The sequence below is a fragment of the Eriocheir sinensis genome, chromosome 3 (genome assembly GCF_024679095.1).
Source record: "Eriocheir sinensis breed Jianghai 21 chromosome 3, ASM2467909v1, whole genome shotgun sequence".
In the NCBI taxonomy this organism is placed as follows: Eukaryota; Metazoa; Arthropoda; class Malacostraca; order Decapoda; family Varunidae; genus Eriocheir; species Eriocheir sinensis.
The window spans coordinates 19,659,586-19,685,745 of record NC_066511.1 but is presented as its reverse complement, the minus strand read 5'-3'; the positions used below and the strand labels follow the sequence as shown (position 1 = coordinate 19,685,745).

The following is a 26,160-nucleotide window of genomic DNA, read 5'->3' as shown; positions in this document are numbered from 1 at the left end:
ATGAAATTAACCATATAGTGATAAAGGTCCATATTGCTAAACGTATTGAGCTCCTATTACCACTATTTCCCAAGGCCACCGAGTGAGAAGATTGACAGGCGGGTTTTCATGAGTGATTTTCCCGTTCAAGATACAGATATCACTATCATATCTTCAAGTTTCATAGTCCATTACAGCTAACTAGAAGGAGTTCATGTTAGTAATGCGATGAATTTAGCTGTATAGTGATAAAGATCCATATAATGACATCAGGCTACTTAAATCGGGCTCCCATTTCGACCACATCCCATTAAGGCCATCGAGATTGACAGGCGGGTTTTCAAGGGTGTTTTTTTTTTCCCGTTCAAAATGCAAAAGTCATGTAAAACTATCACTATAAGAAATAGGATTACAAAAACGTTCATGAAAATCCCAGCAGGAATTTCTACAAGAGGCTTTTCAAACAAGCGAAAGTCCCATCCAGTCCACAATCTTACTAATAGTCTTCTGCCTCATTAAAATTCCGTTACTCCTCTCTCCTCCTTCCCTTTAGTTATCGCCTTTTCTTCCTTTCTTTTTTTCAAACTCAAACCTTCTTCTCCAGTCTTTCTCTTACTATAATGATGCCTTTGTGGTGTATGTACGTACCCACGAATCCCCGAAACTGGGTACAATCTAGTGGTTCGATCCCTGCCTGAGAAATCGGCGTGCACTATATAATGCGTGGATACCACCCAGCTATAATATACATCCTTTTATTTGAGCTGGGTCTGTAAATGAGTAGGCCACTTGGGGAAATATGAGGAAGATAAACTGACTTAATTTCCCTCTGCCAGGGCCATATATTCATCAACATCTCGGCTCTCATGCACATAATTATTTGACACGGTTTTTGTAGGAGTTTCCAGGGGTAGTTTAATAACCCTGGTGGCAGTTTGACCCTTCTGTACCATGAACCTAGTTGATGTGAGTTACTGAGAGGCAGAAGCATCTGAGAGTACCAACTTCAGCCTGTACCAAGGATACTATAGTGTTCAATAGACTCCTTGGCCATCGGCTCTCGGCGGGCAGCAACTCGATCACTCCGGCCCATGTTCCCTGTTACATCGCTAATATTCTTATAGCATGGATTGAAGGCAAGGCACACCCAAATGGGTTGGATGTAAACTTATTTCAGTGTAATTACTACTATAATAATAATGAGTATGCTAATACGTATTTGAAACCGTGCCAGACATGCCCCTGCCCACCAACTGGCAATACACATTGCCTACTGAATTTTTATTCCTCCTTATTATTGTTACAAAGGAAAAAAAAAAAAAAAAAAAAAAAAAAAAAATCCTTCCGTTTAGTGTATAAGGGGTACAAAAATAAAAATAAAAAATAAAAATTTTATTTATATTTTTTTTTTTACATTTTCTCGGCTCAAAGTGGTCAAGAATATACACCTCTCCCTATTTTTACGTACATGTATTCCTATGGTGAATACAGACATGTTATTCGACCATTTTTTTTTTAACCCTGTCAAAGAGCTGGGGTTCTCTCTCTCTCTCTCTCTCTCTCTCTCTCTCTCTCTCTCTCTCTCTCTCTCTCTCTAAGAGGGTAACAAAGAGAGAGAGAGAGAGAGAGAGAGAGAGAGAGAGAGAGAGAGAGAGAGAGAAAGAAAAGGGGGGGGAGGGGGGCACTAGATGGACAAAAGAGTGAAAGACTGAGAAATAACTTATATAAGAAAATATTTGGGAAAGGCCTATGTTTGCAGTGAAATGATACATGATGATGATGATGGTCATGATATAAATTGATTTACAATTACCCTTGGCTATCTCTAACCTAAACTGTGTAAGTCTGCACTAAAACTCAATTTATTAGCTCATTATTTATCAAGCATCTTCATCGAGTTACTCTGTTTTGAAATCTTCTTTGTCCCTTTTTGGTGAATCTGCCGCCTCTTTTTGCATCCTGAAACTGCTCTGGAGGCTTCATACACTGATGAAGACTGCTGTGTAGGGCCTTGGCATTACTGGTGCTGCCCATAATTTCTGTCAAAGTTTCTTGTGAGAGACTCAGCAGCTCCGGTAAACTTGAAACTTTATTCAACACTGAGTAAATGTTCTGGGTATTGATCCCTGGTAGCTTTGAAATAAAATCCTGTGCAGAGAAAGAAAAATCCATTAGATTGGGCAAACTCCACATTCACACACCACTCAAGTATTAACACATCATGCTTTGACATAACAGGCAGACAGAAAGTGATGGGATGCAATAGCAGCAGCCTGATACGATCACATCCTCAGACTCATTCAGCATTCTTCAAACATAGCTGGTTGCATTTTGTTTTAATTTAATTATAGAACATTGCTTTATTGATCTGTAAGAAAATGAAAGACTAGACATGCAACTAACCAAGGAACCAGGCATTACTAAATCCTTGGAATATCTGTGCCCCAAAGTAAAGAATGTTTCTGTAGTGATGGAGTTTCAAACAACAAGAATGACTGTGACACCAAGATATGAGACATACAGGCATGACAGACACAACTCTGAGAAAGCAAATTTTATAGGACTGTGGTATTTTTTTAAGAAGATTGGGGGGAGCTTAAAGAAACAAGGAAGATACAGAAGTGGAAAAATCTTTCTATTCCTTTATAACTCAGGTGTAGAAAATATGTTCCAAAAGTAGGTGATAGAGAGACCAAGAAAAAGGTTTGGTTCAACACGAGGTATGAGACAGCATAAATAGACATGCATGCAGTGTGAATAAAATGGACAAAGGTAACAATGGACCAAAGGAAAGGTACAAAAGAGCTAGCAATGAATTACTTAAAATCTGCTGAGAGGAAAAAAGTGAACTTTAACCCGGTAGCAGCAACGGGCCAAATTTGTGGCTTTACCGTGTAGCAGCGACGGGCCAAATTTGTGCCATGATTTTAACCCCCCAAAATAGATGGTGCATAAACTGATCACAAATGCTTTGATATATATTATGAAATGGTTTGTGTGAGAAACCATTAAGAAACATGATCCCTGCTGCTACTGGGTTAAAGAGGAAGCTAAGCTGTTTTATAGATTTGCCAATGGCAAATAGAAACAAAAGAATGAACCAACAAGCTGAAAGTAATAGGAAAGGTCTAAAAAGATGAAGTAATACAAGCTGAAAAATTAACAAAAGCTTTCAATCAGCCCACAAATGACACTTTATATATCTAATTAATGTAAGCTGAATACCATGTTTTAATTCACTAGTTACCAAAAGCAAGTCTAGGGCAAAGAGTTAAGAGGGACTTCTGTGATTGCTTACCTTTATTTGTGGATTATACCGTTCAGAGGCAGCATCTGGGTTGGTCTCAGCTGTGATAGCCTCAGCCTTTGACACTACTGGCTCCTCTCTGCCAGCCTGTGGAAGATAAGTAAGGTACACATATAGGCAAGTATAAACTAAATTAATTAAACTAGATGGAAATCAGACAAAGGGTTAGACAACAAAATTGCACAAGATTTTAGATGAAACCTTCAGATTAGGGCTGTACTCAAGGTGTAAAAGGGGAGGGTCTTTTTCCACAAAATGTGGATCTTTGTAGCCACTTGAAGAGGAGTGAGTGATGAGTGAAGTGAGCCAAATCAACTGGGAGGGTTGGGGTTTTTAAAAACTGACATTTCTGGGTGAATTTTTCTGCTGTCAAAACAAAAAACTGTGACTTTTTATCCCAGTTTTTTGTTTTAGCTTTCTCAGAAAGTGGACCTTTTAGCAGAGGGGGGGGTCATCCAACACCCCCAACCCCACCCTGGGTATGGCTCTGAAGATTTATTATTGTAGCTATGACTGTATAGGATATATACATCATCAAACTATGGTAAAAGGAATATTTACAAAGGCTGGAACAGGGAATGGAGCTCAAGTACCTGATGCACATGTGTTTTTCATAACCCTATGGTGCTGGTAAGATTTAAAACAGAACACCTCAACATGTTAAAAGATTGGTTGTTTCAGGCCACAACTACAAGCTGTGAAGTTCAAACATGAAATGCTTCCCTCAGACAATACAAAGGTGTTGAAAGTACAAGTATGTCACACCATAAAGATTTATGGTGTGGGAGGAAAACTGCTAAGTGCAATAAAGTCTTTCTATGAGGATGCATCTGCTTGTGTCAAAATTACTAGTGGAAGCATATATGAATTTTCTGAGTCAAGACCTATAGTGTTTGTTTTGGTTTTGTTAGGTTATGTTAGGTTAAGTTTAGGGCATCTTCAAACACATTATAGCCAGCACCTTATGGTATAAATCAACAAAGAATGACCTCACTTTGTTGTATAGAAAGTCTCATTGGTAAGGAAGCATATATGAATTTTCTGAGTCAAGACATATAGTGTTTGTTTGTTTTCGTTTTGTTAGGTTATGTTAAGTTAAGTTTAGGGTGTCTTCAAACACATGATAGCTGGCGTCTTATGGTATAAATCAACGAAGAATGACCTCACTTTGTTGTATAGAAAGTCTCATTAGTGAGGGAGCATATATGAATTTTCGGAGTTGTTTTGTTTTTGTTAGGTTATGTTAGGATAAGTTTAGAGTATCTTCAGACTCATGAGAGCCAGCACCTTATGGTATAAGTCAACAAAGAATGACCTCATTTTGTTATATAGAAGTCTCATTGGTAAGGAAGCATATATGAATTTTATGAGTCAAGACCTATAGTGTTTGTTTTGTTTTTGTTATGTTATGTTAGGATAAGTTTAGGGTATCTTCAAACACATGATAGCCAGCACCTTATGGTATAAATCAACAAAGAATGACCTCAATTTTTGTATAGGAAGTCTCATTAGTAAAGAGACATATATGAATTTTCTGAGTCAAGACCTATAGTGTTTGTTTTGGTTTTGTTAGGTTATGTTAGGTTAAGTTTAGGGTATCTTCAAACACATTATAGCCAGCACCTTATGGTATAAATCAACAAAGAATGACCTCACTTTATTGTACAGAAAGTCTCATTGGTAAGGAAGCATATATCAATTTTCTGAGTCAAGACCTATAGTGCTTGTTTTGGTTTTGTAAGGTTATGTAAGGATAAGTTTAGGGTATCTTCAAACTCATTAGAGCCAGCACCTTATGGTATAAGTCAACAAAAAATGACCTCATTTTGTTGTATATAAAGTCTCATTGGTAAGGAAGCATATATCAATTTTATGAGTCAAGACCTTTAGTGTTTGTTTTCGTTTTGTTAGGTTATGTTAGGTTAAGTTTAGGATGTCTTCAAACACATGATAGCTAGCATCTTATGATATAAATCAACGAAGAATGACCTCACTTTGCTGTATAGAAAGTCTCATTAGTAAGGCAGCATATATGAATTTTCTGAGTTGAGACCTATAGTGTTTGCTTTGTTCTTGTTAGGTTATGTTAGGATAACTTTAGAGTATCTTCAGACTCATGTGAGCCAGCACCTTATGGTATAAGTCAACAAAGAATGACCTCAATTTGTTGTATAGAAAGTCTCATTGGTAAGGAAGCATATATGAATTTTCTGAGTCAAGACATATAGTGTTTGTTTTCGTTTTCTTAGGTTATGTTAGGTTAAGTTTAGGGTGTCTTCAAACACATGATAGCTGGCATCTTATAGTGTAAATCAACGAAGAATGACCTCACTTTGTTGTATAGAAAGTCTCATTAGTGAGGGAGCATATATAAATTTTCGGAGTTGTTTTGTTTTTGTTAGGTTATGTTAGGATAAGTTTAGAGTATCTTCAGACTCATGAGAGCCAGCACCTTTTGGTATAAGTCAACAAAGAATGACCTCATTTTGTTATATAGAAAGTCTCATTGGTAAGGAAGCATATATGAATTTTATGAGTCAAGACCTATAGTGTTTGTTTTGTTTTTGTTATGTTATGTTAGGATAAGTTTAGGGTATCTTCAAACACATGATAGCCAGCACCTTATGGTATAAATCAACAAAGAATGACCTCAATTTTTGTATAGGAAGTCTCATTAGTAAGGAGACATATATGAATTTTCTGAGTCAAGACCTATAGTGTTTGTTTTGGTTTTGTTAGGTTATGTTAGGTTAAGTTTAGGGTATCTTCAAACACATTATAGCCAGCACCTTATGGTATAAATCAACAAAGAATGACCTCACTTTGTTGTATAGAAAGTCTCATTGGTAAGGAAGCATATATCAGTTTTCTGAGTCAAGACCTATAGTGTTTGTTTTGGTTTTGTAAGGTTATGTAAGGATAAGTTTAGGGTATCTTCAAACTCATTAGAGCCAGCACCTTATGGTATAAGTCAACAAAGAATGACCTCATTTTGTTGTATATAAAGTCTCATTGGTAAGGAAGCATATATGAATTTTATGAATCAAGACCTTTAGTGTTTGTTTTCGTTTTGTTAGGTTATGTTAGGTTAAGTTTAGGGTGTCTTCAAACACATGATAGCTAGCATCTTATGGTATAAATCAACGAAGAATGACCTCACTTTGCTGTATAGAAAGTCTCATTAGTAAGGCAGCATATATGAATTTTCTGAGTTGAGACCTATAGTGTTTGTTTTGTTCTTGTTAGGTTATGTTAGGATAACTTTAGAGTATCTTCAGACTCATGTGAGCCAGCACCTTATGGTATAAGTGAACAAAGAATGACCTCATTTTGTTGTATAGAAAGTCTCATTGGTAAGGAAGCATATATGAATTTTCTGAGTCAAGACATATAGTGTTTGTTTTCGTTTTCTTAGGTTATGTTAGGTTAAGTTTAGGGTGTCTTCAAACACATGATAGCTGGCATCTTATAGTGTAAATCAACGAAGAATGACCTCACTTTGTTGTATAGAAAGTCTCATTAGTGAGGGAGCATATATGAATTTTCGGAGTTTTTTGTTATTGTTAGGTTATGTTAGGATAAGTTTAGAGTATCTTCAAACTCATGAGAGCCAGCACCTTATGGTATAAGTCAACAAAGAATGACCTCATTTTGTTATATAGAAAGTCTCATTGGTAAGGAAGCATATATGAATTTTATGAGTCAAGACCTATAGTGTTTGTTTTGTTTTTGTTATGTTATGTTAGGATAAATTTAGGGTATCTTCAAACACATGATAGCCAGCACCTTATGGTATAAATCAACAAAGAATGACCTCAATTTTTGTATAGGAAGTCTCATTAGTAAGGAGACATATATGAATTTTCTGAGTCAAGACCTATAGTGTTTGTTTTGGTTTTGTTAGGTTATGTTAGGTTAAGTTTAGGGTATCTTCAAACACATTATAGCCAGCACCTTATGGTATAAATCAACAAAGAATGACCTCACTTTGTTGTATAGAAAGTCTCATTGGAAAGGAAGCATATATCAATTTTCTGAGTCAAGACCTATAGTGTTTGTTTTGGTTTTGTAAGGTTATGTAAGTATAAATTTAGGGTATCTTCAAACTCATTAGAGCCAGCACCTTATGGTATAAGTCAACAAAGAATGACCTCATTTTGTTGTATATAAAGTCTCATTGGTAAGGAAGCATATATGAATTTTATGAGTCAAGACCTTTAGTGTTTGTTTTCGTTTTGTTAGGTTATGTTAGGTTAAGTTTAGGGTGTCTTCAAACACACGATAGCTAGCATCTTATGGTATAAATCAACGAAGAATGACCTCACTTTGCTGTATAGAAAGTCTCATTAGTAAGGCAGCATATATGAATTTTCTGAGTTGAGACCTATAGTGTTTGTTTTGTTCTTGTTAGGTTATGTTAAGATAACTTTAGAGTATCTTCAGACTCATGTGAGCCAGCACTTTATGGTATAAGTCAACAAAGAATGACCTCATTTTGTTGTATAGAAAGTCTCATTGGTAAGGAAGCATATATGAATTTTCTGAGTCAAGACATATAGTGTTTGTTTTCGTTTTCTTAGGTTATGTTAGGTTAAGTTTAGGGTGTCTTCAAACACATGATAGCTGGCATCTTATAGTGTAAATCAACGAAGAATGACCTCACTTTGTTGTATAGAAAGTCTCATTAGTGAGGGAGCATATATGAATTTTCGGAGTTGTTTTGTTTTTGTTAGGTTATGTTAGGATAAGGTTAGAGTATCTTCAGACTCATGAGAGCCAGCACCTTATGGTATAAGTCAACAAAGAATGACCTCATTTTGTTATATAGAAAGTCTCATTGGTAAGGAAGCATATATGAATTTTATGAGTCAAGACCTATAGTGTTTGTTTTGTTTTTGTTATGTTATGTTAGGATAAGTTTAGGGTATCTTCAAACACATGATAGCCAGCACCTTATGGTATAAATCAACAAAGAATGACCTCAATTTTTGTATAGGAAGTCTCATTAGTAAGGAGACATATATGAATTTTCTGAGTCAAGACCTATAGTGTTTGTTTTGGTTTTGTTAGGTTATGTAAGGTTAAGTTTAGGGTATCTTCAAACACATTATAGCCAGCACCTTATGGTATAAGTCAACAAAGAATGACCTCATTTTGTTGTATATAAAGTCTCACTGGTAAGGAAGCATATATGAATTTTATGAGTCAAGACCTTTAGTGTTTGTTTTCGTTTTGTTAGGTTATGTTAGGTTAAGTTTAGGGTGTCTTCAAACACATGATAGCTAGCATCTTATGGTATAAATCAACAAAGAATGACCTCACTTTGCTGTATAGAAAGTCTCATTAGTTTTTTCTGAGTCAAGACCTATAGTGTTTGTTTTGTTTTTGTTAGATTATGTTAGGATAAGTTTAGGGTATCTTCAAACACATGATAGCCAGCACCTTATGGTATGAATTAACAAAGAATGACTTCACTTTGTTGTACAAAAAGTCTCATTAGTAAGGAAGCATATATGAATTTTCTGAGTTAAGGCCCGTGCGTGTGTGGCTCTGCCCATCGTGGGTCCAGGCTCCTTCATCTGCCAATTCCCACCTTCCACATGTTGTGGGGGACCTCGTTCTTTTCTTCCATCTCTTCATTTTCAAAAAGAAGAGATGGAAGAAAAGAAAGGGGTCCCGTGCAACATGTGGAAAACAAGAACTGGCAAATTTAGAAGCCCAAACCCACAACAAACACAGCCACACACACACGGGCCCCGACAAAAACACCATTCAGGTGGCGCCGATGCAAAGGCCACGCCGCTGACCCATCACCACCATTACCATCATCAGCTGCCCGTCAGCTGCTCGGGCCCAGAGCGCGGCCGGGGCCGTCCGCACACCTGTGCTTGGCCACCTGGATGGGTGGCAAAGGGCAAGATGTCGACGGTTTTCGATTTTCCCCATAAGAATAATGGTTCAAAGTTTGCGATTTCAACGTTTGCGACCCGCAACATTGACCTATTTTATCGCAAACTTGGAGACAGTACTGTACCTTCAATAAGAGGTTGGATAAATTCATGGATAGTGAGTTTAAGTGGGGTTAGGCCTACAGGAGCTGCCTTGTATAGGCCAACCGGCCTCTTGCAGACTCCTTACGTTCTTATGTTCTTATATTAACATTATTTGCCACTAACCTTAAGTAACTGAAAAATTTCTGCTGTGGCATAAGGTGATGAGCACCACAGCAATCTTAAGTGAGGAAAGTGAAGTGTCAACAGTTGCAGCTTGGCAGCCACATCCTTAGATGAAGAGGAAGCATCACTGGACAGGAAGTATTTACCCTGCATCAAGAGAAAATAAACTTATTAGTATGATAATTGTTACTATTATTATCATTTGAGGTGAAGGTCTGATTCTTTATTTAAAGTGGTGTGCTTGGTGTTATTAAGTGTGAAATATACTTAATTGTGCTGCATAAATTTGAAATTCTGCCATCTCCTCACTCCTCCTTTACATATTGTCCTAAATGGTTGTCCGTGTTGCTATTATTTTCAAAGTCCTCAGCACATACTTTTCACATGACTCCAAGACTTAGTTCAGCCACATCAAAGACATATACTAATAAAGAATACAGCAAAGTATTTAAGAGAAGCAGAACAGTATTGACAATGACATAAAAAAAGGATATTAGACAAGCTTAGGAGTGGCGCGAGTATTCGCGGTTTTGACCGACACACACAAAGATTGACTGGGTAATTATATCAAACTGTAATACTGGCATAATTAATGCTTAGCAGACAATAAGTGACAGAGGAAATTATTGATTAGCAAGTAGGGTGGGGGATGGGTGGAGTGGATATAACAGTCACATGATTAGTAAAAATGGTAAAATAGGCTGTGAATACGATTGGAAATTGATAATAGATCTCCAGGAGTTACCCTTAGGAGATCTACTTGCCTCTAGCAGTCTCTTTACTTCATTGTCTTTATATCATTGTGAATAAAAAAATGTTATAAACAGAACATCAGCAGATGTATAATTCCTAGTTTTATATATTTTATACCTTTAAGGATACTGTTTAAATCTAATATTCAATGATTTACCTGCAGATGGAAAGGCTTGTTTTGATCGAATTCAATGAGTAGGATAGGACGCTTGTAGTAACGGGTCATGGACTGTGCTTGGTTGTAAAGGCGCCCAGAATTCAGAGACCCTATCAAGTCACTGAGGCTTTTTCTCTCAACACAGATGTCTGGGGATAAAATATAGTCTCCCACCTGGAAGGAATGCAAACTTTTAATGTAAACTCCATGAAAATAATATATTCAACACTTTGTCTATTGGGTGGCCAAGGAATTCTATCCTCTAATTGGTTCTGTGTTCCTGTCCATGGCTAGCAGTCAGCCCAATTCCTGATATGGATTTAGTGAGGTAGACATGACTCAGATCTGGTGCTGCTGGGAGACTTTTCCCTGCACTTAGCATTTGAGGCTGGCTCCCCTGATAGTAATGCATCGAGGAAGCCCACTGAGGGGTTAGGACTCCCAGCAAGACTGGATCAGGGCTGTGACCTGAGCCTCAACCTTGGCCTCTGCCTTTTGCTTTGTACAGTCAAACCTCAGTTTACGAGTGCTTTAGTTTACGAGTGTTTTGATGTAGGAGCAAAAAAAATCTACAAAACATGCCTTGGTTTACGAGCGGTGACATAGGAAGCTTAGGTAATAGTCATCGCCATAGGCCTATTGAGGTGCAGCCAGCAAGACAGTGGCCGTACCCAGCTCTGCCGAGGCTTGCGCATAACTCCCGATTCTTGCCAAGAATTGGGGTGAATTCTTTAAAATCTGATGCGCCAGAACAAGAAACGGAAGAATTTTGCAAGATTTGGGGTTAATTCTTGCTCGGTCAAGGGTAATTCTTGACCGCCAGATGACGGCTCTAGTCTCAGTCCGCATTGTAAAGAAGAATTACTTTAATTCTGTAAAAAAATAACATGTAATATGATTTCAATATAAATATTTTTTGAGATATGGGATGCATTAATGGGATTTACATAAATTTCAATGGGGAAATTTGTTTTGGTTTACGAGTGTTTTGGTGTGCGAGCAAAATTCCAGAGCGAATTAAACTCGTAAACCAAGGCTTGAGTGTATTTGGCTTTAGGGAATATTTTATGGGAAGGGGTAGCAAGACCCTCCCCAACCAATCCAGAGCAGGGTTTGAGCTGACTGCTAGCCATGGGCAAGGAAACAGAACCTTTGAGAGGGTACTCATTAATGCCAGAATTAAAATATCATACAATCTCTAAAATCCAAATGATATTTAAATAACTAAAAAAGATTACACTGAAATACCATACAGTGTCTTAAGGGCAAGTAAACATAGAAGCTGAAACACTCTCATCCATACTTTAAGGAACCATTATCTAATCTATCTACTTAAGTCTCCAGTGTCCTCCTTGTTACTTTTTAATAATTTACATTTATCATTGGTAAGAACTGCAGAAGTGATGATGAACTCAACACTCTTAGCTGCCACTTTCATATATCACAACACAATATACTTTGCAAGCCATGTAATTCATTGGTTAAAATAATGCCTTTCCATACACATGAAAACTTTCATAATTTTATATAGGATATGACATTCAGAGGACATGAAGAAACAAGAGTACTTAGTACCACAAACCTCAATGGTCACAGGGTCAAGCTCTATTCCCCTCTTGTGAACTAGAGCAGGGAGTTCACTTCTAAACTCTCTCAAGTCAACAATGATTCTCTGAGGGATTTTTACTTCAGTTTCAGCTTGACCTCCTTTGCGTGTGTCCTTTTTCTCATCAGCCTCAACTTCAGAAGCGCTCCGGCTATCACGAATGAGGTCAGGGTGGTCCTCAGTCTTTCCATCATTGTACTCAGGAATCACCATGGACTGAGGAAGATAACTTTTACTTAAAACTTTTCCATAGAGCACTTATTCAATGTAATTATTACTTTTATTATTATCATTATTATCATAACTATAATGTTTTTTTATTATTATTATTATTATTATTATTATTATTATTATTATTATTATTATCATTATTATTATTATTATTACTATTATCATTATCATTATTATTATTATTATTACTGTAATTATTGATATTATCATTATTAAAGGGAATAAGCAAGTAGAACATAATGAGTATAATCATTATAAGGTGTTGGAGGTTGACCTTAACCACCTTTAGTATCAAAAAGGAGGAAACAATGAGAAGACATCAAAGAAGAGAAAGCAAAAATCATCCTCTTAGGATGACATCCAAGAATAAAAGGGCATCAGAGTTGTAAACAGGTGGATACATTAATGCTGCAAAAGTGACTGAATTTATAATAATTATGAAGCAATTGCATAATAATTACTGCTTTCTCTTTGATTAGATACTCAAAAGCATCTTTCTCCCTCTTCACATTGGTGAGGTAGACTTGCTCCTCAGTGGTGCCCTTGTACACAAGAACATACACTCGCACACGATCCACGTGACGTGCCTGCCAAACCTAGAAAGAAATTAATCACATTATTCAATTTGCACAAAGTGATTTTTAATCAACATTTTATATACAAAGGGCACAAAAAATGTATTCATTAAACAGTGATTCGACACCTGAGTACAACATCAAAATAAGGCAAGTATGGTGTCATATTAATTAATGAGTAAGTAAAGGATTTTTTTTTTACAGCCAGGGAGGCAGCTCAAGGCCTGAGGCAGAAACAAAAACAAATACAAACACACACACCAGCCCATCAGGCACTGCTATGAACAAAATCAGAAAGAACGATATGTCAAAAGAGAGGTCAATTTTTGGGTGGAGAGGTGTCTTGATACTCTCCTCTTGAATGAGTTCAAGTCATGCATTATGTTTATTTCCCTTTTGGGATTTATATATACAACTGTGGGCTGATTGGTTCTTTTGTTTAAAATAGTCATTTAAATACATCTTTACTTTTGATAGGATATTAGATTTATAATGTCAATAAACTTTTCTCAATGCTAACAAATAATGTAGAGATGCTTTATTCTCCTTTGAAGTCTTTCAGGGATTGTATAGAAAAGGAAGCAAGCGGAACCGAATATGTGAGCTGTTGGGGGAATACAACGGTCATGTATGAAGTGTCTGGGAATGTTTATGCATTCCAATATCGATTTCCCTGTAACTGAAAGTCATTCATGCACTTCTGAAGTCTGTTAAGAGCACTCAGGATGAGAATTACCATCTCTTGCAGGTTATGACACCTTTCTCTCCAAAAAAATACCCTTTTTTATAAATGTATTCATTATGTTAAGGCATGTTACCCTTATTTATAGTTGAAGCTGCCTCCTGTACACATATTACCTCGTGAACTACCAGCAAGCATTTTCAGTAACATAAGTGATAAGCATAAATAAAATATAAAATTCACAAAAATATTATGTATGTATATACTACATACATACACTGTATGTTCTTACATAATGCATTTACTCATGAGGCTACAAGGAATTTCACTAGAGGGAACAGGACAGTGCAGATACAGATAGATAGATACTTTGGTGGCATATTTTCCTTTCTTTCAGCCTTGACCTTTCTAATTTTGCCACAAAACAAAACACAAGAGCAAAATAATCTATAAATCATTAAAAGAGTACTGTATAAAGACATACTGAATGATTTTAACTATCATTTTCACATTAAAATTCATACATATATTAACTTTACCTCCAACTGCCGAATGAATGTAAGGTCTGAGTCATACATGATGATGTATTTTGGCTGCACATCTTCCAAAAGCTGAGTAATTTTGAAAGGGTCATTGGTAGACTGAAATATAAATAACTCATTACCAAATGAAACTGAAAAAAATAGTATAATCATGAAGGACTGAGTACATTTTAACATATCTTTGTGCCAACACTATATATGCATTACTTTGATGGTTAGGGTGAAATGGTGGAGGATGGATTATTCACAGTTTATATAAATTTGTTCATGTAGAGAGAGACAGACATAGACAGCAAATAAAAAATAAATAAGAAGAGGAACAAAACTTAGAACAAAAATTGTAATTACTGACATCATAAGAGCATTTTCTTACCTTGAGAGACTGAACCAGTGTCAGGGGGGACAGAAAATGTCTCCTTGAGAGTATTCTTTCTTCATCATCTTCCTTGTCAGAGCCAGCTTCTTCACTATCACTATGACCAACAAAATTGTACCGCTTAGTTATTTGGGTCAAAGTGATATCTTTCCCTTTTCCACTGTCTGATGTTTTTGACTTTTTTGCTTTCTTTCCCTTGTTTGTAGGTTCTTTTTGAGCCTTATCACTTTTGTTTAAGCTTCTCTTCTCATTTCTTTGGTTTATGCTACCTTTGTTTGTTTTTACAGTATTCAAATTGCATTCAGGCTGACGAAGACCCAGTTTCTGTCCAAGTGTCTGGTATAAGAGACGCTGAAGGACTACTTCAGAACCAGACACCAAATACTGCAAATGAATATTTTGAAAAGAATATAAAATATAATCTATAAGCATAATTTTCTTTTATATAATATCAGTTAAATGGTAAATAACTTCTAGTCCTCAAAGTACTAACCTCTCTCAGCTGCAGAGAAGTGCGATCATCTTGAGTCACCACGAGACATTTCTCCATGTCCTTTGACTCACTCACTTCTTGTTGAATCTCATCCAGAACCTCTGACAATGCAACCCACTTTGGATTCACTTCTAGGTGGAAATCTGTGAGGAAAAGGTGAACCAGTTACTTGAAAAAGTAAATAAAGTTACACATATGCATAACCACAAATTAAATTGCAGAAAGAGCAATCACAGAATATAAAATGGTATTAATTGGTGCTTTGTCTATTCTGGTGCTATGGTCACCATTTTTCAAAACTCCTTATAACATGTAAATGGAAAAAAAATATCTTACCATTCATATTTTTTGAAGAACTTGCATTATCATTTTCTTTTTTCCCTTTCTTTGAGTCACTTCCAAATACTCTGAGTTTAGCATAATAGAAGAGTGTCTCTGCAGAACTCAGAAGCATCCATCCTGAGCTCTGCAAGGCCTTTTCTGTAGTCCTCAGAGAGTTCACTAGATTGTAGAAAGTGACACAATCATACTGTGTCAAGTATCTGTAAAAAAATTTTTACAAAGATTTTAGCTTCTAATTCATCATGGATCCCCATAAAATTGTTTTCACCAGCATCTCGCAGTACACATTTAGGTCAAAGTTCCAAAATTTTAGCATCTTCCTTAATTTGTAACAGGTCTAACAGTATCCATAGGATATACTTAATAACAACTTTCTAAATTAAGTACAACATTGAGACCTGCACTGTTTTTTTACTGAAGGCAAAGGTGTAGCTCTGTGAGGCTCCCTACTCATTTTATTGTGTAATGAAATCACTCAAATCAGACACAGCAAACATCATCAAATTTACATAAAACACTCATCATGTTTGCTGATACTGAATTTTCCAAAACTTGTTTTTTTTATTGTTTAAATGATCTGAAACTTGGTGTAGAAGATCTCAGTATAGGTATTCATAACATATTACAAATTCACAAAGGTGGGCATTCCGCAATTTAAATCCGCTAATCGTTAATTTACTAATAGCGGACTAACAAAAAAATTGCAGAATAGCATTAGCGGAAAATTAAAAAATTAGAGGATTTGCAGTTAGCAGAATGCCAAAATTATAGTCCGCTAATTCAAACTTTAAAAAACCGCCAACAATGAAATTTCCGGGAAATTCAAGAATACTCTTGAAAGTGTGGAGAAACTTATAGATTAGGGTGACCAGACTTCCTGGATTTTCTGGGACAGTCCCAGATTTTAAGGGTTCGTCCCAGAAATAAAATTGTCCCGGAAATGTCCCAGATTTCATGAGCTGTCCCGGAAAATGTTTTTTATTAAAGTGTCTCGGATTTCACTTCCAGAAATCTGTCCACCCTATTCTAGATCTGTCTGATGCGCAGCCGGTCTGCGCAGCACTCAGGTGGCAGGCTGCCCAGGCTGCGTGGGCAGGAATATTTTAGAACTGTCTGTTGCACAGCAAGCCTGTCCCGACAGCCTGCATGGGAGGCAGTTTACATTAACTCGCCGAGTCTTAAATATGTATTCCTTGAAGTATTTGGGCTCTGACATCCTCAGGCCCAAGAGGTCATCCCTGACTGATGATAACTTTGAGAAGCTGGTGTTTGTCAATGGAAACATGCACTTCTCGAAGGGGAAGTGGCTGTGCCTGAGGGAGGAGGAGGAGGAGGAGGAGGAGGAGGAGGAAGAACACAAAGAAAGAACAAACAACAGCAGACCTGCTGGTCCTTAAGAGGCTGTTTGTGACAAGCTACACTAACTATCTAATCAAAGGTGGAAGATGAAGGACAGCAAAGGTGAAGGCTCCTCCCCACCCCCCATCCCTCCAGCCAAAGCTGGCAGGAAAGGAAAAAGAACCATGCAGCATGGAAAAACTGCATGGAAATTATGTAGGAAAGAGGAAAAAACTACCATTACTGCTACCACTAACCAGGCGATAAAAGCGGACAAGGACACCAGTATTCGAAAGAACTTAACGTTATTACAACAATTAATTTAATCACATGTACCAGCTACGTACCCCAACACTGTTTTCAGTACTTTTAAGTCAGCCACAAGTGTTCTTGTGCGTGGAGATAACTGGTGCCAAATGGGATCCAGCTGCACTTGAAGCATTTTCTCAAAAGACTTGGAGATGGCATTTTCTGGAGTGAATTCTTCTGTATCTATCGAGTTATTAGATCGTTTAAGTTCCTGTGACATAAACAGAAGGAAATGTGGTCATAATGGAAACATAACATCACTTTAGTCAATGTTATTATAATCAAGGTATATGTCCATTACATAGATGTGAACATGACAAAACACATTCCCCAAAGTTTAGTAAACTATGAAAAGGCTAAGTTTTAAAATAAAAGAAGGATAAAAACAACTACACGAGTGCATGTAGCAACAGTGGCATTATTGGTAACAACAACAATAAAACTGATATACTTCACTTTTCATTGGGTAACAGTAACCCATTATCATCATTCCAATTTCATTCAATTATTTCCATAACAGACAACCACATTATGATACAAACACAAGCAAACCTTGCAAATTATAATTCAGTGTTTAAATTTTAAATTTATATTACTGAAGTTTCATTTTTGCTATTCTAATTTTGCTATAGTTAACAAATTTTCACATAAAATAGCTGTACACACTGCCATAAACCAGTCAGATCTAAATCTATTAAGAATCTTCTAAGTGGTCAAAGTAATGCAAGACCCAAAACTTCAATTTTAAGCTCCTTTCACATAAGTGTGTTTTCATGTTGCATGTACAGTATTCGTGAGAGGGACAATTCACGTGATGCGTGAGCATAAAAACTGATGCAAAGGGAGCCAACACTGCATGTCCAAACCACCAGCCTGCACATGTAAGGAAAAGAAACGTGTGCTGGCAATATTTTTGCAAATATTTAAAGATATGGGTAATCATCATTAGCAGTGGGACAATCTTTCTGAATGAGGCAAAGAAAGGTATGGAAAATCTTACTAGCATAAAAATCAACAAAATTTACCTGTTACACCATTTTTTAAGGAATCACCAGAACTGTATTTACTCAATAACAATGTAGTGACAACCATCATTGATTGCTTATTCAATTAATCTTTGACTGTATTCCACTTTCAAGAAGTACATTACAACCAATGAAGGAAAAACTGCAATGAAGATATGTGAAGGGGAACAGAATTGGGGGCCCCAGAGACCTATATAAAGGAAACCTATAACCATGTGATGGAGAATATAAATGAGTGTGGAGATAAGACACCAAGCCTTACTCTGATGCCACCATTTTTCTATGCCCATGAGCATAGTTATAAAAATAAACAATTACTAATAGCCTATTTACTTTTCTTACCTGTACAGTGGCTGTAATGAGGTCAAGGACTGCCATTTGAATTTCTTTCATTGCAGATGTCATTGAGAGGTGGAGCTCCACAACTTCTGGCTTCAAATAAACAAATCATACACAATAGATATATTCATAAGCTTTCTCAAGTGCCATCATTTTAAGATAACAAAGTATGGAATAGTTATTGATATATTCCTGAAACCTATTGAAATTTTAATGTACATTTTATTTGAGGAGTCATTCATACATGTAAAATTCTAATATTATGCAGTTGAAATGCTACTGCATATAAAATGCATAATGTCCAAGCATCTCAAAAATGAGGCAAGAATTTATAAATTTTCTACGAGAGTGAAAGGGACATGAAAAATCTTATAAATTACTGGAAGCAATGTGAAGAGATGGTAAGATGGTGGAGTGAAGTTTCAGACACACACATTTATAGTCATGGGTACAGTAATATATGGTTTCAGGAACCATGCGAATGTGTAAAAAATGCAGATGTTCAAGACACTATATAAAACAATGTAATTTTATCATGTGTTCATAACTTGAAATTCCACCTTTGTGTATGTACTACTAATAACTAAATTATAATGACTTTAGTATTCTTGAAAGCCACCATATGCCATCATAAGGTGTCAACAAAGAGTGGGGCTATTTACCGAGCAGCTCTTGCTGAGTAAGATTGATGTCAGGTATTTGCCAAGAATCTTGGTAAACAAACAATGTAGTGCAGTCATATACAAAGCAGCTCATTAAAACCAATAAAAATAGTAACCTATTGGCAATTTATTAGTTTATAACTATTCATTAACAAACAGATCTCCACCTTAACCTAAATGATGGTGTAATGCAGCACAACAATCACAAATATGCACAGTGGAATTGAACTATATGAAAGGTGCATGTGGTGTGCCAGGATGGAATGGAGAAGTAACAAAAGTACGTACATATAAGAAGTTTGATATGGTGGTAAAAGCAGAGGAGTGGATTATGGAGTAGTTGAATGGGTGAAGTGTGGCGCTCTGAGATGATTTGGCTATATGATAACAATGAAGGAGGATGAGTTTATAAAGAGAGTTTATGAGTACATCACTTAGGGCGAGGGTGTGAGGAATATGGATCAATAGTGTAAATGAATTTTAGGGAGAGAGAGACTTCATAGATGATGGATTGAATTTGCTGAGGAGTACCAGAACAAGGAAAGTTAGGAACCTGTCTGCCATGACCATCACCTCTAGGGAAGATCCCATGATGGAACAAGATGTTGGATATATGGTTAACAGATTTTCAGTTGCAGCTAACATGTAGAAAATAGGGAGCTAATACAAATTAGAGTGCTCGTGTTTTTTACTGCAATGAATGTAAAATTATTTCCTGTAATATTAAATTTCTAGGTAGTAAGTTCGTAACTCATAAGAACGTAGGAGTCTGCAAGAGGCCGGTAGGCCTGTACAAAGCAGCTCCTTTTAACTCCCTTTCAATAAGTTTGCCATCACTAAGTTATTTGGCCCAAGACTTACGTGGAATCGCTCCAAACAGGTGTTGATGTCCACATGGAAACGAGGCCAGAGATAGAGTTTTTTGACAAAGAGGTTACGCATAACTCTCTCTACATGGCAGAATCCTGCTGTGAAGGATAAAGGGCTGGTACTCAGTGCCTTTACAAAACCAGTCTGAAACACAGAGTAAACTAAACAACAAAAATATGCATATATAAACATGATATACTTAGTATTTCTTGTGTCATATAGGGTAATAAAAAAATATTACTGGTTTGACGGGAATAAGAATAATAAGCACAGTAATAGTAACATTATTTTAACCAGTGTACAAACCTTATTTTTCTGGCGATAGAGCCTTAATGCAAATGCTTCCTGGCAAGACTCAAGGATCCTGTGGGCCTTCCATACAATTATTCCTGAAAATATAAAATTTTAATATAGAAAAAGTTTACAATCTGGAAAAACATCAGCTAAGATTTTTTTCCTATTTATACATAGGTGCCAGAAAAAAATCAAAAGCTTGTATTGAAGTTATCAAAATAAGTACATGAACATGTGATGCTTGCCATAAGACCCTAGAACCTCACTTGCTTCACTGTCGATCACTAATGCAATTTGAAATTGACCTCAGTCCATCAATTGGGGCATATGCCAGGGTCCAAAATGCCTCCCCCACCTAATGATACTAACACTAGGGATCCCTCCAAGCTAGTTTCCATGCAGGTCCAGAAGACCACCTATCAACCCGGACTCTAGATTCTAGGATCAAAGATGAGCTCTGGGAGGGCAGCATGAGCCAATGCAAGATGGCGCCACTATAAACACTCGCCTGCGCCAGAACGGGCTGGGCCGACCATCAGGACCTACCGGAAAGAAGCCTTGGACCGACCATCAGGATCCACCGGGAAGAAGCCTACCGGCGCAATAGGCTGCAATGTAAAAAAAAAAAAAAAAAAAAAAAAAAAAAAAGAAAAGTACCTCATGGCAGGATTCAGCGACTTGCTCAGGCTCAAAGTGTGCTTCAGCCTTACCCTCACTATACTTTATCAACTACAAATACCTGCAGCTGCCTGAAGATACCTATAGCTATATGTATAGTCTGTTTCATTTCATCTGTCCACCAACAAAGTGGAAATTTTGATGGATGTGGCACCTGCGCATTTCTAGTTCAGGAATACGTGAAAATCAACAGTTGTGATAGACTTTCAAGCTTGTTTTTCAATAATAGATTTGAATGTGTATGTATACAAGCAGCACAGTTACAGCTCATACAGAAAGACTTGAGGGTTTTTTGTATACACAAACATTCAAATATATCACCGAAAATATAAAGTTGATCTTCACGCAATCACGAACTAACAATGCGCAGATGCCACATCCACGTTCGCGAGTGGACAGACAGAATGAAATGGATTATGGTACTCACCGGTAACAAGTTCTGTAGGAATACGCTCCATCAAAAGGTCCATCACAAGGATGCGTGTGGTCACAAACAACACTCCTCCATCATGGTAAACTTGTGCTCTGAAAACCCCCAAAAGTAGCATTTATTTGTATGGCATTCTTTGAGTCCTCTATCCCAGCTCATTGTTTGGATGACTATTTCTGGGGTAATTTTATATGCCATTCACCTTTTCTGACAGAAAATAAGGTACAAACATGCATACAGACATACATATATAGATGAATCGATTGATAGATATGTTATTATTATTATTATTTTTTACATAGGGGCCTGATGGTTGGCCCGAGCCTGTCATGGCACAGGCAATTGTTTATAGTGCCGCCATTATTATTGGCTCATACTGCCCCCCGGTGCTCATATTTTATTTCACTTGCACAGCTTCTTCTAGAGTCTGGGTTGACAGGTGGTCTTCAGGACAGCATGTGGGTAGTCTTAGGCCACTTGGCGGTGACTGAAAAATCCCAGGTGGTTAGCGGCGGATTCGAAATCGCATCATGGACAACGCGCTGAGTGCGGGGCCGGCACACTAACCACTCAGCCAATGCCTGCAAGTTAAATACACTAACGCTGCAAGTTAAATACACTAACCTCTCATTAACTGGACAGTCTGCAGTAATACATCGTGGCAAAGGAGTGAGAGACTGAGCTTCTAGCTGGGCCAGCAGATACTCTTCCTCACGCTGATTTGTTCCCATCACAACAACCAAATTGCCGGGGTCATTATAAGTAGTTATCAAACTAATGAGGATTCTTTCAATACCTAGTCCTCTGTAAGAAAAAAAATCTTGTTATACATTCATTATTAAAATGAACATTTCTTAGCATGCAACAACCTAAAAAAAATTGTAATACTTTTGACAAACCATGAAAACTGATTTTAGAAGAGGGACATAAAAGTATTTAATTCACATTTATTCAGCTATAAGACTGTATGTAAAATCACACACTTGCAACTATAATGGTATAACCACTTAGCTCAAGGTGACATCATTATAGCCATTAGTCGAGAAAAAACAGCAAATAGTAACAAATGTTTCTTTTCTATTTTTTTTATTTATCTATTTATTTATTTATTTATTTATTTTTTTTTGTCTAAAAAATCACACAGCTACATGCGTGGTGACACAGTTGAAGTGTTATGTTTTCTGTTATAAATCATGTTAATGTGGAAACTGGAAAGTCGTTGTATGAAAGCTAACAATAAAATTCATTTGGACTTACTTGGCAGCAATTAAAAGACCATCTTCATGAAGTAGGTCCAGCAACATCTGATTTTCAAACTCCAACATTGTGCCCAGTATTTAGGCTGAAATATAAACTAACCCTGGATGAGTATAAAACTTGAATGATTTCTATGTAATATTCCTAGAAATTTGTAGAAATAAGCGATATATATATATATATATATATATATATATATATATATATATATATATATATATATATATATATATATATATATATATATATATATATATATATATATATATATATAAAGAAGGCAGACAGTTGAAAATCTGAAACAGTTGAGACTTTGGGGAAAATAACATGAAATGTCCAATGACAAATCATGACCAAGTACCACGGCAATATGTGCATTATTCACAGTTTTGAGTCTGTCTTCACCCTCTCCCCCATGCATTTTAAATTCACACAGCATTGTCATAGTAAAAAATTCAATAAGCTTAGCCGTCATTTTAATCCTCTTGGGCACCATAAGTTTCAATCAGTTTTCTTTTCTGTGCCTACTTTTTTCCGTGTGCTGATATATTTTGTTTCTCAGTCAATTTTCACCCACAAAGGCTGCACTAATTCTTATGTATAATATACCAGTTACTTTATTATTAGTTGAGGTTTTAAATGACATAACAAAAACTTACAAAAAAACAATTTATAGGCCCATTTATTTATGGATGTGGAATAAAGTCCATATAAACAATTTTTCAACTTACTACCTCATGTTCCCACTGGCAATGCTAAAAATGTTCTGAGCCACCTTTTCAAAGTCAATGCAATTATAATGGCTGAATTTTACAAGGATTCTTACGCTTTCTTCAAATTTCCAATATACAAACACCAAATGATATATTAGTGGAAAAGTAAAACCATTTCCTAAAACAATGAAAAAATGTGGTTTTCATTTGATTTTTGCCATTATTTTTACTCAAAACTAATGATAAATAAACTTATTTTAGCACATATTGTAAAGCAGAAATCAAGGAAATCTCTTAAATTTTTGTTTTAAATTGCTCGTTTCAAGTTTCCATGTCATTACTTTAGTTAGAGCAATAAAAATATTCTATTGCCCGTAAATAGTAAAAAACAATTAATATCACATCACTATGTTGCACAATATAATACTATTGACTATGATGTATGGCTGTGATAAAGCATGTGAAAGGTTCAAATCTCAGAGAAGTGAGAGGAGACATTAGACTGATGCACTAAGAGGACAGAAGCTGCCTTTGTTTATGCCTTTCAGTCAATGTCGCACCAGTGAGACGGCTGCTAATTAGTTCATTTGGGTGAGGGTGAAGATACTTATGCTCAAGCAGATACGGTAGTTTTTTTTTTTTTTTTACAACAAAGGAGGCAGCTCAAGGGCAACAAAAAAAGAAAACAATAATAAAAAAAAGCCCGCTACTCGCTGCTCCTAAAGTAAAGCAAAAGAGGTGGCCGAAAGGAAGATCAAATACAGGAGGAGAGGTGTCCTGATACCCTCCTCTTGAAAGAGTTCAAGTCGTAGGCAGGAGGAAATACAGATGAAGGAAAATTGTTCCAGAGTTTACCAGCGTGAGGGATGAAAGAGTGAAGATGCTGGTTAACTCTTGCATAAGGGGTTTGGACAGTATAGGGATGAGCATGAGTAGAAAGTCGAGTGCAGCGGGGCCGCGGGAGGGGGGGAGGCATGCAGTTAGCAAGTTCAGAAGAGCAGTCAGCGTGGAAATATCGATAGAAGATAGAAAGAGAGGCAACATTGCATGGAATTTAAGAGGTAGAAGACTATCAGTATGAGGAGGAGAGCTGATGAGACAAAGAGCCTTAGCCTCCACTCTGTCCAGAAGAGCTGTGTGAGTGGAGCCCCCCCACACATGAGATGCATACTCCATATGAGGGCAGACAAGGCCCCTGTATATGGACAGCAACTGTGCAGGGGAGAAGAACTGGCGGAGACGGTACAGAACGCCCAGCCTCGAGGAAGCTGATTTAGTAAGAGATGAGATATGAAGTTTCCAGTTGAGATTTTGAGTTAAGGATAGACCGAGGATGTTTAGTGTTGAGGAAGGTGATAGCTGGGTGTTGTCAAAGAATAGGGGATAGTTGTTTGGAAGATTGTGTCGAGTGGATAGGTGGAGAAACTGTGTTTTTGAGGCGTTGAAGGACACCAGGTTCTTCTTGCCCCAATCGGAAATAATAGTAAGGTCTGAGGCTAAGCGTTCTGCAGCCTCCAGCCTTGAGTCGTTAAGTTCCTGAAGGGTGGGTCTTCTATTAAAAGAAGTTGAGTAATGCAGAGTGGAATCATCGGCGTAGGAATGGATAGGACAGTTCGTTTTGGGAAGAAGATCATCAATGAACAACAGAAAAAGAGTGGGAGATAGGACCCTGTGGGACACCACTGTTATTAGATTTAGGGGAAGAACAGTGACCGTCTACCACGGCAGAAATAGAACGGTCAGAAAGGAAACTGGAGATAAAGGTACAGAGAGAAGGATAGAAACCGTAGGAGGGTAGTTTAGAAAGCAAAGATTTGTGCCAGACCCTATCAAAAGCTTTTGATATGTCCAGCGCAATAGCAAAAGTTTCACCGAAACGGCAAAGAGAGGATGACCAAGAGTCAGTTAAGAAGGCTAGGAGATCACCAGTAGAACGCCCCTTGTGGAACCCATACTGGCGATCAGATAGAAGGTCAGAAGTGGAAAGGTGCTTTTGAATCTTCCGGTTAAGGATTGATTCAAAAGCTTTAGATAGACAAGAAAGTAAAGCTATAGGGCGGTAGTTTGAGGGATTGGAGCGGTCACTCTTCTTAGGCACAGGCTGTATGAAGGCATACTTCCAGCAAGAAGGAAAGGTAGATGTTGACAGGCAGAGGCGAAAGAGTTTGACCAGGCAGGGTGACAGCACGGAGGCACAGTTTTTAAGGACAATAGGAGGCACTCCATCAGGTCCACCATAAGCCTTCTGAGGATTGAGATTGAGACTCATAGTGTCACCACTGTTATGAATATAAGTATTTCAATATAATTTGGGCCCTAAGGTTATATACCCGTTAATGAAGTGAAAGTGCGCGAGGGTTAATTAATAAAGGAAAATTTTAATTACTAAATAGCAAGTAGCTTGTGCCAGTATCTGATATGTGTGTGTGTGTGTGTGTGTGTTTGTGTGGGCACACGGGTATATGCGCCCATAGCTGTGCATCTGACGTAACCTGCACGTGTGGGCTTGTTCGGGCGCGTGTGTGTGCCCGGTTATTAATCTCATAGACTACTTTACAGGGCCGCTCGGTGAATAACTACACGGCATATACTTATAAATCGAGCTGCTTGGTGATTACCTATATGACATAACCTTATCGCCGAGCTGCCCAGTGAATAAATAACCTAAATAATACCCAAGCTGCCACCGCAACACCCTGCCTGAAGTCATCCAGAGAGCAGGGGAAGGGGAAGCGCCTGGAATCAGTGGAGGCCCACCTCAGCTGTGCAAATGACAGGCAAAATCGACCAAAGTAACCAAAGTAACCATTCAGCCGCGGCTTCGAAAGTTGACACGCTTTGTTTACACTCGACGACGCTTGGTCTTGGCCGGCCTGGCAACGGGATGTTTTTCTGGAAACACGGGAAGAGAGAAGAGGAACCAGCCTGAACAACTGATTGAAAACAAAGTTAAAGTCTGTAATAGTTCTGTTACTGAAAACAATAAACCAAATAAGAAAACAAGAAGAAACAGGAATAGGGAGCCG

At 37.3% G+C, this 26,160-nt stretch overlaps 1 protein-coding gene across 7 annotated transcripts; it reads right to left on the bottom strand.

Annotated features, from left to right (window-relative positions):
• Positions 1-1,584: 1,584 nt before the first annotated feature.
• Positions 1,585-26,005, bottom strand: LOC127006113 (DNA repair endonuclease XPF-like). Of its 7 annotated transcripts, none has more exons than XM_050875660.1 (18): positions 25,941-26,005; positions 22,422-22,506; positions 21,789-21,968; positions 21,162-21,259; positions 20,069-20,151; positions 19,754-19,906; positions 18,234-18,323; positions 16,905-17,077; positions 15,214-15,419; positions 14,878-15,020; positions 14,382-14,768; positions 14,006-14,107; positions 12,671-12,805; positions 11,955-12,194; positions 10,373-10,546; positions 9,463-9,609; positions 3,278-3,373; positions 1,585-2,127 (listed from the first exon to the last, which is right to left on the bottom strand). In XM_050875660.1, the coding sequence occupies exons 2-18, from the start codon at positions 22,487-22,489 to the stop codon at positions 1,870-1,872; spliced, it is 2,733 nt and encodes a 910-aa protein (XP_050731617.1). In that variant the 5' UTR covers positions 22,490-22,506; positions 25,941-26,005; the 3' UTR covers positions 1,585-1,869. The 7 variants fall into 7 exon arrangements, with proteins under 7 accessions (XP_050731617.1, XP_050731608.1, XP_050731629.1 ...); XM_050875651.1 differs by having other exon boundaries at positions 25,892-26,002; XM_050875672.1 differs by having other exon boundaries at positions 14,006-14,077; positions 22,422-22,518; positions 25,941-26,002.
• Between the last annotated feature and the right edge of the window lie 155 nt (positions 26,006-26,160).

What these genes read in the sequence shown, in the direction of transcription:
- LOC127006113 (XM_050875660.1), bottom strand. Translation starts at nt 22,489, where the DNA reads ATGTTGGAGTTTGAAAATCAGATGTTGCTGGACCTACTTCATGAAGAT. An exon ending in GACTGTCCAGTTAATGAGAG is followed by an intron (nt 21,260 to 21,788) that starts GTTAGTGTATTT and finishes GGGGGTTTTCAG; the next exon opens with AGCACAAGTTTACCATGATG. An exon ending in TCCTACAGAACTTGTTACCG is followed by an intron (nt 20,152 to 21,161) that starts GTGAGTACCATA and finishes TTATATTTTCAG; the next exon opens with GAATAATTGTATGGAAGGCC.